Raw genomic sequence first — 12,205 nt, 5'->3', positions numbered from 1 at the left:
GCAGCACACTGAAATCATCTCTATCTGAAGGAACCAGCAACTTAAGTGAAGTGCCCCCGCCACCCCCCATCCCCCACCCCGCTGGTACTCACAGAGACAAAGCTGGCATTGATGTAGTCGGAGCCTGCAGTGCCTGGTTCTGACAGCAGTTTGACTCTGTTGTTGTTATCTGGACACAGTGCAGTAAGAACAGCTTATAAACATACGGCATCACATTTACAGTTCATGTTAGAGCTCATACCCGCAGATGATTTTGGCATGCAGCAGTCAGAACAACACTTGGAAGCTCATTTTCTGCCTCACTACTTACAAGGTTTGATGTTGGGGAAGCGGTTTTTGGATTTGTTCCAGGGCAGGTCAGCGTCTGTGGTTGCCAGGTCCTGCAGCAGTTTAGGAAGCTCCTGGGAGAATAAAATGCATCAGTTTTCACATAAAGAGAAGATGTTAAAGATCAGGGCTTTGTTTTTAAAAGCTGCTCCATGTAAGATTTTCCCTACTGCTCTGGCCTAGTTCCCAAATAAGAACTAAGAAACACCACTTCTGATTTCTGCCACTTTCTGAAAATACTCTGGCTAAATTCCTCAAATGTCTATGCAAAATAGTCTACAGTTAAAGCAACAGTTGTCTGTTCATGTCTTGGTGTTTGAATAGATCATCTCTTTTTTTTTTTTTAGCTCAATAGTTTTCCTCATCAAACTTTGCTGATATGAAGTCTGCTAAAATGATATGAAGCTATTTAGTTTTTTTTTTGCTTTTATGCAAAGCAGGCAATACTTTGTTTCCTGCAAAGTCTTTATGTAATATGGGCCTTAACGTTTCTGTTCTGGGCAATGCTCTGTCAGTTTTTCTCTGCTCTATTGAACTGTTCTGTTTTACCACTGCAGAAAAAAGAAGTTTTTCTTTCCTCACATTAAATGCAAATCCAAGTCACCCTTTGCTTACAAAGCAGAATGGGAGACATCTGAGTAATACTAGTACAATTTAAAGATTTTTCACATTCAGAGCAGTTGTTAAGCTGCTGAAAAAGTGTGGTGCAGTCTAGAGTGAGTTAAATTGTTCTGCACTTAAACTTGAAGTGTTTTGCTGAGAGTATGAACTGCCTTAGGTGATGTATTTCTTCACTGCTGAGAACTTTCAGAAATGTGTCAAAGCAACAGAGAAAAATGAGCATGAAGGATTTTACTTCTAATTTCAATATTTAACCCAAGATTTATCAAGTATTTTTCTTTCCCACTGTGAAACTAAAGAGAGTGCCAGAGGCCTCTAAGCTGGGTCCCTTTGGGATCAATAACGTATCAATCTTACCTACTCAAATCTAATCTGATCTAATCCAATACATAAATGGCAACATTCCTAAAAAATCATAAAGCCTCATCTGTGTGAATGACAGCATCATATCAGTCACATGCATACCCCTTCAAATAAAATTTTAGCATGAACAACTTAAACAGACACATTTTACTCTTGGCCTTCATCTGGGTCATCAAGAAACGGAATTTAAACATATTCTACCAATGTGGATGTAAATATTTACTACAACAAGGTAAATATGTCTCTGTATTTATAATTTTTCTGTCTAGCTTGACAGATAACGGCTCATGGTGCAAGGAAAAGACAGAAGAGACCTCAAAACTTAAAGTTCTCCGTGTGTGAGACATGCAGCGTCTCTGAGATGCAACCCTAACACTGTCTGCCAGTCTGCAACAGCGGTTACAGCATAGGAACGGTGAGGAGCGCTGTGGCACTGTGATGTCACAGTGCCAATGTGGACCAAAACATGGTGGCCTCCTGGTGAGTTTATAAACTCAAATGACTCAAAATGCAGGTATCTAGTGAGTTTTTTAGTTCAATATACATATGAGAGATACAAATATCTATCCAATAAGAGAACCTTGTCTGATCATGCAGAGTTACTTTTAATGAAGACAGACATAATAATTCTTTGTTATATTTTAATGCACTTTGAATAATATTGTACTTTAATATTATAGAAAATATGCATAAACACAAGTCTTCTGTCTTTGTGAGGTGTCTTGAGATAACTGTAGTTATGATTAGCGCACAACTAAAGATTGATTGAATGATTAAATATGGTTCAGTTTTATTCAGCCATACTGTGTTTGATCTTAACTGAAAATTTTAAATTCTGAAAATTAATGTATCACACAAGTAGGAATTTATCATGAAACGCTTGTTTAAACTGAAAACCTACCTTTACTTACAGGTATCTAAATGTGTTTAAATGATGTCCCATAATTCTTAGTTCATCTGACATGCCTCCTTTTTCTTATTAAAGCACAATGCATGTCTTTTATGATTACAGTTCTGCATAAACTCTCAGCAGATGAGCTCTACTCAGCTGCTGAGTTTTGAGTGCTGATCATCCCCTACTTCCTTCCCAGGAAGCTGTGTGTAAATCTAAATGTTCTATTCACTCACACTCTGGAGACATTGCCCTACGGGTTTATTTGTGGCTATTTTATTGACTATGAAACTATATATCTATTTATTTTTTTCATGATAAAAATTAAAATAATGAAAGAAAAAACAATTTATGATTGACTTTAAGCTTCTGGAAATGCATGCTATGAGTTATATGTCTATGAATGTGTTGATTTAAGGATTATTTAACCTTATTTCTACATTTACCTGTATTAACTTTATAATATACATTTGAAAATAAATCAAAATATTCATCACTGATCTGATGTATTTATTTGTAATACTAATTTAAAACTATTTGATCACAAAACTGTAGTTATACTTGACAGTATTATTTGAAAGAGTGGTATCTGACTTAAGTGTTTGTTACAAATATTTAATATCTACTACTTGCACTAACTTCATATTAAATCTGCCTTTTTTAGTTTAATTTACAGCAACACTTCATCCACTTAGGAACTGTCCAGACTGAAGTATGTCTTACACGTGGAGCCGTGTGAGCGATTGTTTTTACTTCTTCTCTTTTCATTCCTTTATGCCTTTTGTGTTTGCACACTGCCCAGTCCTTATATGGGCATAATAGGGTGTTTCTCCACACTAATTAGTAAGAGCATGCACAATCTTCAAGCTTACAAGGACATACAATTGATGAGTTTAAGAACAAGTAATGAAAAATCTCCAGAGGAGAAAGGTGAATGTGCTTCTATGTCTTTGGTAAGGTTATTTTCTCTTACTGCATGGAATAATTTGATTTTCTTCTCTGTGTTTGTGAAGGGAGCAGAAAAATGAGACTAAAACTTGTATTGATTTTGTCTGAAATCCCTTTCTTACACTTCCACCGTCGACTCTGAATGCTTATTATCTGCCCCCCCATATATCCTGTCTACTAGCAGTGGACTTTCATTTGTTCGGTGATATTTTCTATTCTTTCATATCTTCTCTGATATTTGATAAACATGTGGTGAGTCAATACTTACAGAAAATTCCTCCTGGAACTTAGCATTGTCATTGTTACACAGATCCTCCACATGCTGCAGGAAAGACTTTTTATTCACAGGCCTGATGGATAAATAAACAGAACATGAGACACAGACAGAGAACTCCACAATGATATACGATCATTTTCTTTTCTAGGTTACAACTATTAAACTGAGCACAGCCTGCAACAACTGTGCGTGCATCTTCACATTATTTATGCAGGATGACTTACTTCAGTGATTTCCGGTAGCTGAGCAGCCTGCACAAAAATAGACAGCAGACATTAACCAAAATAAACAAATTAACTCAATAATCACAGCAGATGCTGCTGTATTTTGTAAGTGACAGATGGACTGATTCACAAAGCTGAAACTGCATGGTATTGTGTTTGAGTAAAGTAGGATCGGACATTTTTAATCAAATCTGCTTGATTAAATTGACTTTGATGTTTTATTCTAAGGGAATATGTTAACTTCAGTAAACTTGAATGAGAAACATGCTTTCCCCCACACTGTTTTCTTTACATTACAGAGGATTGTAGCTACGCAGATCCTTAGCTATTGATAAAACTCGCCATTTGTGCCCCTTAAGATAGCTGAGCCTTCCAAGCAATTTCAAGATAGTGAGTGGGTAAACAAATTAAAACAGAGGAGAGGAGTGTGAGCAGCTCTGCTATCTCTGCCAGTGATGGAGGGAGAGGAGAAGACTGAAGGCAAAATGCTGATGTCCCTGATTCATTCAACTGTCAACTTCAACCAAAGGTTTTATAAACTACACAGATGGATGATTTAAGCCTTAATGGGTGACGTGAAGATGGAGTAAACATGCAAACAAAGCACAAAGTGATGCACACAGGCCTCAAGCTTAACTTACTGGATCACATAAATCTCTTTCCGTCTAAAGAAGAAGGAAGAGTACCTGGTGGGAGAAAAAGCGCTCAGTGAGAGAAGCCAAGACAAGGTTGTGTAATTAGAAAGATATTTGTGTTATAAATGTGGCAAGTAAATAGATAAAGTGTTATATAGACATCAATACTGCTTAGAAAGGTGGGTTTTAAAGGCAGGTGAAGCAGCTTTAAGAACATGCTATCATCAGAAACCAACAAGCTTTGCTCTAAGGTATGAGTGAAACAGAAACAGCACACTAATTATTTAATAAAGCAGGCAAATATTTGCACAAGTAGGGCAGTCATGCTACTTTAAAACATATGAAGTAAGTGAAAGTTATCTGACCAGAAGAAGGGCTGTTATTAAGGGTATCATCTTATTTTCTCTTGTGTGTTTTATGTTTAATGCAGATTTTATTGGTGAAGACAGACACTGACACGGGCCTTTCTATTTTTTTTATAATGTATTGTCATTATAAGACAAATCTTCTAAAGTGGAAGAAGGTTTTATTTAGAAAGCTTCATATAATCACTAGTGGATTCATCGTTTCATATTTAAAACATTTTCTCTTCTGCTCATGCAGTTTTTCACATTATCTTATTCATAAGGGACCGTGATAATACAAAATCTCACACTGATTTTTTCTCCTCAGTTGCTGTGATTGTTGCACCTGCCTACAGCTCACCAGCTTGTGCTTAAAAAAGGAACAAAAAGGTGAGACTCTGTCTTTATATGAGCGGAGAGATGTAGACAGGATGTCTGTTCTGCAGAGAACTGAAGTCGACTAAAAAGCTGCAATGACGCTGTTTTGCTCTACAGTGCTGCTGCTTCTATTTTCTGAACAAACTTCAACTTGAGAAGCTTTCGTGCAGACGGGAGCGCAGATCATGTTGGCTGCAGAAAAGAGATTTTTTTTTTCCAAGTGAATCAGATTTGTCTGCAGCTAAATCAATGAAAGTTTCTCTCAGTTCTGGCAGCCAAAATTGTGTGTGTAACACTTGCTAAAGTTACACACACTTAGATGAAAGCAAAACACACACCGGTTGAGTTTTTCTTGTGTCAGCTCCAGATCTGCCACAGCGATCAGCTGATCCAGTTTACACTTGGTCTCTATGATCTCTGCCTCTCTGGGTGAGTAAGTCCCGCCCTCTTTCTTGCGCTGATGGATCCTGACATGTCAATCAAGCACACTGATTAATAACAAGGTTATTGAAAATTTAAATAATTAGAAAAGGGAAGCGCATTTATTGCATATTATGCTGAAAGTTTGCATATTATTGCCTTTGGTGCAGTGATTTGGTAAATGTTACATAAAATGAACACTGGAAACAACCATCTTACTTGACTGAGCCACAGATGATCACGATGAGTAAAACAGATAAAAAGAAGGAGAGCAGAACGCCCAAAATGATCTGTTCATCCCTGGTCAGCCACCCTTCCACTACAGAGAGAGGAAATAGAAATGATAACAACACACACAAAGACAAACTTAAGTGATAAAAGTTTATGACTTTCTGGTGTCGAGTAACAAAGGGATGAATGTGAATACCTGAAGTTTTGACGTGCTCGGAGTAATCAGAATCTGTAAACTGGCCGTTGATGTTTGTGGCTCTGAACTTAAACCTGAGAAACAACAATCCAGCGTCAGCATTACACTATTTTACATACATGTAGAAGATTTTGGGGGTCTTCTTAACCTCCTAAGACCCTGCATCTTCATATGAGGACATTACATCATGGCTGTCCTACAACATAGTAAAAATGTATAGAATTAGTATTTTTTAAGTAATTTTTCAGAATATCCATTGAGGTTACATGCGCTATTTTATTTACACATGACAGCATGCAAACAAAGCCATGTTTTGCATTGCAATCACTTTGTATGGAAAGTATGTGTAATTTAATTCTCCTTGAAACTGTGTTCATAAAATATATTACAGTGAGACAGCTAAAATTAAAAAGTTAGAGGACAATTAGTAGACAAAAATTTGTACAGACTTATATTTATTATGTGTAAAAAAATATTCATTTTAGCTTAATAAATGTAATGTTACTTTTTATGTGTAGGTTAACAACATTTTTAAATTTCTAACTCTTGAAATGACAAAAGCATATTTTAAAAACATATTTTTCTTTCAATAACTATTTTTAAAAATCATTTTTGTTGTTTTTTTTGGTGTGTGCGTGTGTATTTGGCAGTCCTATATCTAGAGTGATCTAAAGAAAAAAAAAAGTTTTCTTTCATAAATTTGGGAAAAGACATAAAACAAGAGCTTGTTTACCATTTTCTGAGTTGTTTATATTGTCTAAAGAAAAGTAATGACAATACAAAAAAAGGCTGTGACCTCCAAGGCTTAAATAATATTTAGAAAGTTAGGTGATTTTGCTTGGAAATTTTCAGGTATTTTCATGGAAATTTGGGGAATATTTTTGTACATTTTGGAGAGCTTCTATAGCAAGTTTTTGGGGAAATTTCTCTGAATAATTTTTGCATTCTCATGAGAATTTGTGAAATTGGTTTGGTTGGTTGGTTGGTGGAGTGTCTTTGGAATTTTTTGGCATTTTCATGAATTTTTTGAAATTTGTGATTTTTTGATGATTGCATTTGGATTTTTGTTGGGGCATTTGCTTTAAAGTTGAAGGATTTTTTTTTTCAAATTTTAAAAATTTATTTGATAACTTTGGGGAAATTGGATAGAAATTTTGGAGGGGGGTATCCTTTGAAGTTTTTAAGAATTTTCACAGAAATTTCAGGAAATTTGTCTAGGGGAGTTTGGAATTTTTTTAAGCCATTTTCATATAGTTCTGAAAATGTTTTTCTATTTTCTTTGAGGACTGTATTTTAGATTTTGGAGTGCTTTTTCTTTTAAAATTGTATTATTTTTTTTACATTTAGGTAATTAATTTGTACATTTTGGGGAAACTGATTGGGAATTTTGGTGATGGGTGTCCTTTGAAATTTTCAAGAATTTTGATAGAAATATAATCAAAAAATTTGTTCAGATGTCTGGGGAAATTTTCATCATTTCATGGAAAATTTGGGAGAATTTCAGGACAAATTTTGAGGAGAATCTGCTTTGTAATTTAAGGGAATTTGCTTAATAAATTAGGAATTTACATGAAATTCTGGGGGAGATTTTTACTGGAACGTTTAGGCCTTATGATAATTTTTTACTGAACCTTTTAGGAAAATATTTGAAGAATTTTTTGGGGGGTAGTTCTTAGACATCTTACTTTCAAAAGATGTCTAAGAATTTTCACAGAGAAAATTTCTTTGAAATTTTAGTGAATTTGAAAAGGATAATTTCAAGAAATCAAGAACTTTTTTTGTTGATGATTGGTTTTAGCAAGTCCTTGTGGTCCATCATGAAAATGACTCCACCATACTTCTTTCTCAATGACTGACACTATTTTTTACTGACTGAAGACCAAAAACACATAGCCAAAACTTTACAGTTCCAGAAAAAGACCTTCAGGAGATTTGCTAACATATTTTTTAGTAAAAACTAAATCGTATTTAAAGACAGAGCTGAGCTTTAAAACTTATCACGTCCTACTGATCCCAAGTAAGAGGAGGAAACTAAAATTGCATTAGAAACAAAAGCTGAGGTCTCAGGAGGTCGACGTATGCACTCACACATAGACCGTGCTTGGCTTCAGAGGTCCATTGCACAAATTGTCAGTGTAATTCTCCTTCAAACAGTCATCGTCTCCCCCGATCACGTACGTTCCTGCCGTGGAGTGATTGAATCTCACTTGAGGCCAGGCGTCTCTGGACACTCTGTGACCACCTCTGACATGTGTATCCGTGCGTGATCCTCCGTCCCCCAAAATACACAGCGGGTTGGGGAACCCCTTGTCAGTCAGGTACGGGGCAGGGCGGAAATAGAAAGCATTCTTCCAGTTTGTCAGGTTCAGCATGTCCTTCACTGTGACGAAAGTAGAGTTAATATGGGAAGGTGCTGCAGGAGGGAGTGATTCAAATTTCTACTGACGTTAAGCCCTTTGGCTTTTGCTTACATTTTATCTTTAGCTTAGAACAGATGACGTACTATAAGACAAGTTTGGACATGAGGCTTCATGCACAAACACAACTGATACCCAAGTGGGCTCAACTCAAGGTGATGGCTGTCAATGTTTTCGAAGAGTCATACCCCCTGACTCGGCTACGATGACCTGGATTTTTGTGATTGGTCCATTGTCGTCACTATAGAAACAGGCAGGCATGCGGATGGTGATACTCCTGTGGGTTACCATGGCAACCCCTCCATGGCCCAGCACTGCCTGGGGTCTTTGGGTTGGCTTGGCCGGGGCTAGAAAACACGCACGTGTGAACAGAGAGTAGCACACACCGGTACAGGCACAGAGGATATGGTGTGCAAAAAGCATGTGTGAAGATGTGCCTTTGGACTGATGCATTTACATATAAAACATGACAAACAAACCTGCTCTGACTACTTAGAGATAAACAACACCTCTACATCAACAACAAACATCTGGGTATTACTGAGCCACGCTCGCTGTGTCTGAGCAGGCCGACACACCGCTGCTCTGATAGCTCTGCTCTGTGTGATTCTCTGCCTCACTTCTACACGGGACAGAAAGAGAGAAACATGCTGCAGAGTTTTAAAAAGAGCATTTACGTTTGATCCCTGTGGTGATCTGGACGTGTGGGCTAGGTGGGCTCCTACCAGCACCGTTCTTTGCTGAGATCTACAGAGAAATAAAAGAATGAAACGGAAAGAGAGCACAGAAATCAGTTGGATACGATGTTTCACTGACAGACATATGGATGAGCGTACTTTTCAAAACAACTACTAACACAGCTCAGAGGTTTAAGCAATATTCAAACAAACATCACAAACTTGGGAGTGCTGTTAGATTCAGATTTGAATTTTAACCAATCTCAGAAAAATTGCCAAAGTAAGACCATTTTTAACCCAAAGAGAAGTTTAAAAAGTTTTACTTACACTTCCATTACCAACTGTTTGGATTAGTGCAATTCCCTTTCTACCCAGGAGGTTCAATAAATAAAAACTACAGCTTATCCAGAATGCCGCAGCAGTGGTTTCAACATAAAAGAGGCTGGAAAAATGAACTTTTAACAGGGTACCTGCACACTTTTAGAAATCCAATCTAAGACTTTTTAAGGCCTAGACAGAGAAAAAGTAATACAATTTACTGCACAGCAAACGGTCAGAAAAGAAACTTCTGTGAGATTCCTTGGTACACCTGACAGGGCTGAATCAATGTCCTGTTTATGAAATGTCAAATGGTTTAAGATAAAAACATTTCTGGAAATTTCCCCAAGGAAATTTTGAGCATTCAACACTGAATTCCCTGAATTCCAGAGAATATCAATGCATCTATAAGTAGAGGAAATGCAGTTAGAAACAGAATTATTAACTAAAAATTTAAAAAAGTAAAGCTATTTTCCTTATCAAGCTTACACTGTCATAGCTTGTTCTGTATATGTGATTTTTAACATTTTAAACTTAGTAGTTTTATTTAAAACACAATTTACATGAGAAAGGTCTGTTTACTGCTTTAACAACTGAAAAAAACTTTTAAGACTTTCAAAAGATAACAAAAGGTATTTCAATTTTTTCTTACATTTTAATTCAACTTAATTTTCAACTTAAAAAAAAAATTACCATTTGAAGTTTAAAGTGTAAATTTTAATCCAGGTTATGTACAGGCAGCGGCACTGTAAATGCTGTAAACTGTAATGTGTACAAGAATTACACAAAAAAACCTGTAAAGATCTGTCTGCATGAGGTTGTTAAAGTTAGGCTTACTAACTTAACACCAGGAATAATTAAGACCAAGGTCAGTGGTTAAAAAACACACCTGCGATTTGGGGTATTTGGTTCAGATTTGAATGGTAAAAACTGGACCTTGGGGCTTCAGCTGTTCTTAGATACAAGTAGGGGTGAGCTTAATCGAATTAAGGTTGGGAACCACTGTCTTTGGCAAAGTGTCTTTTAAACTGTAAGACCTCTCACTGGTAAAAATCAGACTTAAGATTTTATATGTCACACATTTTAGTTGTCCAATGTAAGACTATTTAAGACTTTTCCAGGATCTGCTGGAACCCTGTTTCAAAATATTTGCCCTAGCTCCCCATTTCTTTTAAGAATTCATTTTAGATTTTTAAACTTGTTTTTTAAAAAATACATGGCCTACCTCCTCCATACATCACAGATCTTTCATTTTAAGTTCCCTGAAGGTCTCTTAAGCCCTCAAATGCGTCCCTTTTAAATATTCCTCACTTGACTCACACAAGAATAAAAAAAAATTGGAAGTCACTGTCACAGGATATAAAAATGGTGAGCTCTCTGGATTTTTTTAAAAGAAAACTAAAGGGACATCTTTTTAATCTGGATTAATTGTACTGCCTTGTTTTACCATTGTCTTGTTTTTTGTTTTTAGTTTGTCTTACTTTTACAAATTGTTCTTTTTTTTTAGCAAACTTTTAATATTGTAATGTCTTTTACTGTATTTATATATTAATCAACTCATTCTTGATTGTTTTATTGCACTTTTTCTACTTTTTCTTTTTTATTTGCAGTCTGTGTATTATTTGTACAGCACTTTGGGGTGCATGTGTTTATGTTTGGGTGCTGTATACATAAAGTTGAGTTGAGTTATGTGTTCTTCACCTGTATGCTGTAGCTTTGTCCACCTTTAAGGCCCTCTATAACACCAGTCATTTTGTTGTGGTCCCTCTGAGTGATATTAAGGCTGACGTTCTTGACCAGCCGGTCCTTGTCATAGATATACACAAAGTAGTCCGTTATGTTTCCATTGGGCTCCTCTGGAGGGTTAAAAGTCACCTTCACACGGTTCACTTCATCTGGCAGAACTGATAAGATCACATTCTTTGGAGGGTCTTTGGGCTCTGGGTAAAGAGTAGAAATGATACAAGATTTTCTTCATATTTATACATTGACAACAGCTGTTGGAAGTACTACATCATTTAAATATCTACATACCCTCCTCTAGTGTTTGGAACACAGTGGGCCCAATAGTTTTCCCATCAGCAGCAGCAAGCTCCAGTGGACCAGTGAAGGCAGTGATAGTCACAGAGTAACGAGTAAAAGCAGTCAAGTTAGTCACAACGACGGTCATCAGCTCTCCTGGAGCTCGGACTGTTGAGATGTTTGAATCAGGACCATCAACCTGGTAACAGAGGAGAATTTATTGAATTCTGAATCATCAGAGTTGGAGTGACTTTTTTTCTTATTTGTGAGTAAATCTGTGTGAAAAAGAAACTCACCTGCACAAGATAGGAAGTCGGTCCAGAGAGAACAGCTGGGGAGTCCCATTCAATGCGAAGGCTGTTGGAGGTGCGGGTCACTTTCAGGTCACGAGGAGGGGCATCAGGGTCTGAGGGAAGAAATAAGAGGAGCATAGGATTCTTACTATGGCTCTACTGAACATGTAGATCAGCCTTTACCAAACTTACGTATGTCACAGCCTAATGTAACCTGAAAATCTTCCAGGTCACTAAAACCCTCATACAACCACAACATGAGTCTCAGAGTCTTTACCTCCATATTCTTATTAAACAAATAAAGGATTTCAACGTGAACACAAAAATTTCAAAGACTAACAATACAGGGAAAGTATTTGCAGAGACACAAAGTAAAATTAACAAGCCATTTTGCCTTGACTAGGCATCTGAAAAGTCACCTACATTTTCCTTTTTTGCTCATGAACAAGGGGCACAACCTAACCACCAGGCCGTTTTCCTTTTCTAATATTTATCTCTTTAAACAAACTTTCTGACCGCACAAACTCTGTGGGGTGGTGCAATAGCATGTTTAAGAGAGCAGCAGTTAAGTCAACACCAGTTAAACCATGAAACGTGTTCCTGTGAAACTGGCGAGATATCG

The 12,205-nt window shown here is 36.7% G+C and overlaps 1 protein-coding gene across 1 annotated transcript in view; it reads right to left on the bottom strand.

The window, feature by feature from the left end:
* Positions 1–12,205, bottom strand: part of ptprq (protein tyrosine phosphatase receptor type Q) — a 66,299-nt gene that overhangs the window by 9,872 nt on the left and 44,222 nt on the right. The window contains exons 44-57 of the mRNA XM_041796091.1: positions 11,587–11,696; positions 11,303–11,489; positions 10,970–11,208; positions 8,951–9,020; positions 8,462–8,620; positions 7,945–8,236; positions 5,857–5,930; positions 5,649–5,748; positions 5,348–5,476; positions 4,294–4,338; positions 3,653–3,679; positions 3,420–3,501; positions 311–401; positions 93–169 (exon numbers count right to left, since the gene is read on the bottom strand). Coding sequence (XP_041652025.1) covers positions 93–169; positions 311–401; positions 3,420–3,501; positions 3,653–3,679; positions 4,294–4,338; positions 5,348–5,476; positions 5,649–5,748; positions 5,857–5,930; positions 7,945–8,236; positions 8,462–8,620; positions 8,951–9,020; positions 10,970–11,208; positions 11,303–11,489; positions 11,587–11,696 — 1,682 coding nt within the window. The remainder of the gene's footprint in view (positions 1–92; positions 170–310; positions 402–3,419; positions 3,502–3,652; positions 3,680–4,293; positions 4,339–5,347; positions 5,477–5,648; positions 5,749–5,856; positions 5,931–7,944; positions 8,237–8,461; positions 8,621–8,950; positions 9,021–10,969; positions 11,209–11,302; positions 11,490–11,586; positions 11,697–12,205) is intronic.

Source organism: Cheilinus undulatus, linkage group 9 (genome assembly GCF_018320785.1).
Source record: "Cheilinus undulatus linkage group 9, ASM1832078v1, whole genome shotgun sequence".
Classification (NCBI taxonomy): Eukaryota; Metazoa; Chordata; class Actinopteri; order Labriformes; family Labridae; genus Cheilinus; species Cheilinus undulatus.
The sequence above is the reverse complement of the archived record's forward strand: the minus strand, read 5'-3'. Positions and strand labels throughout refer to the sequence as shown.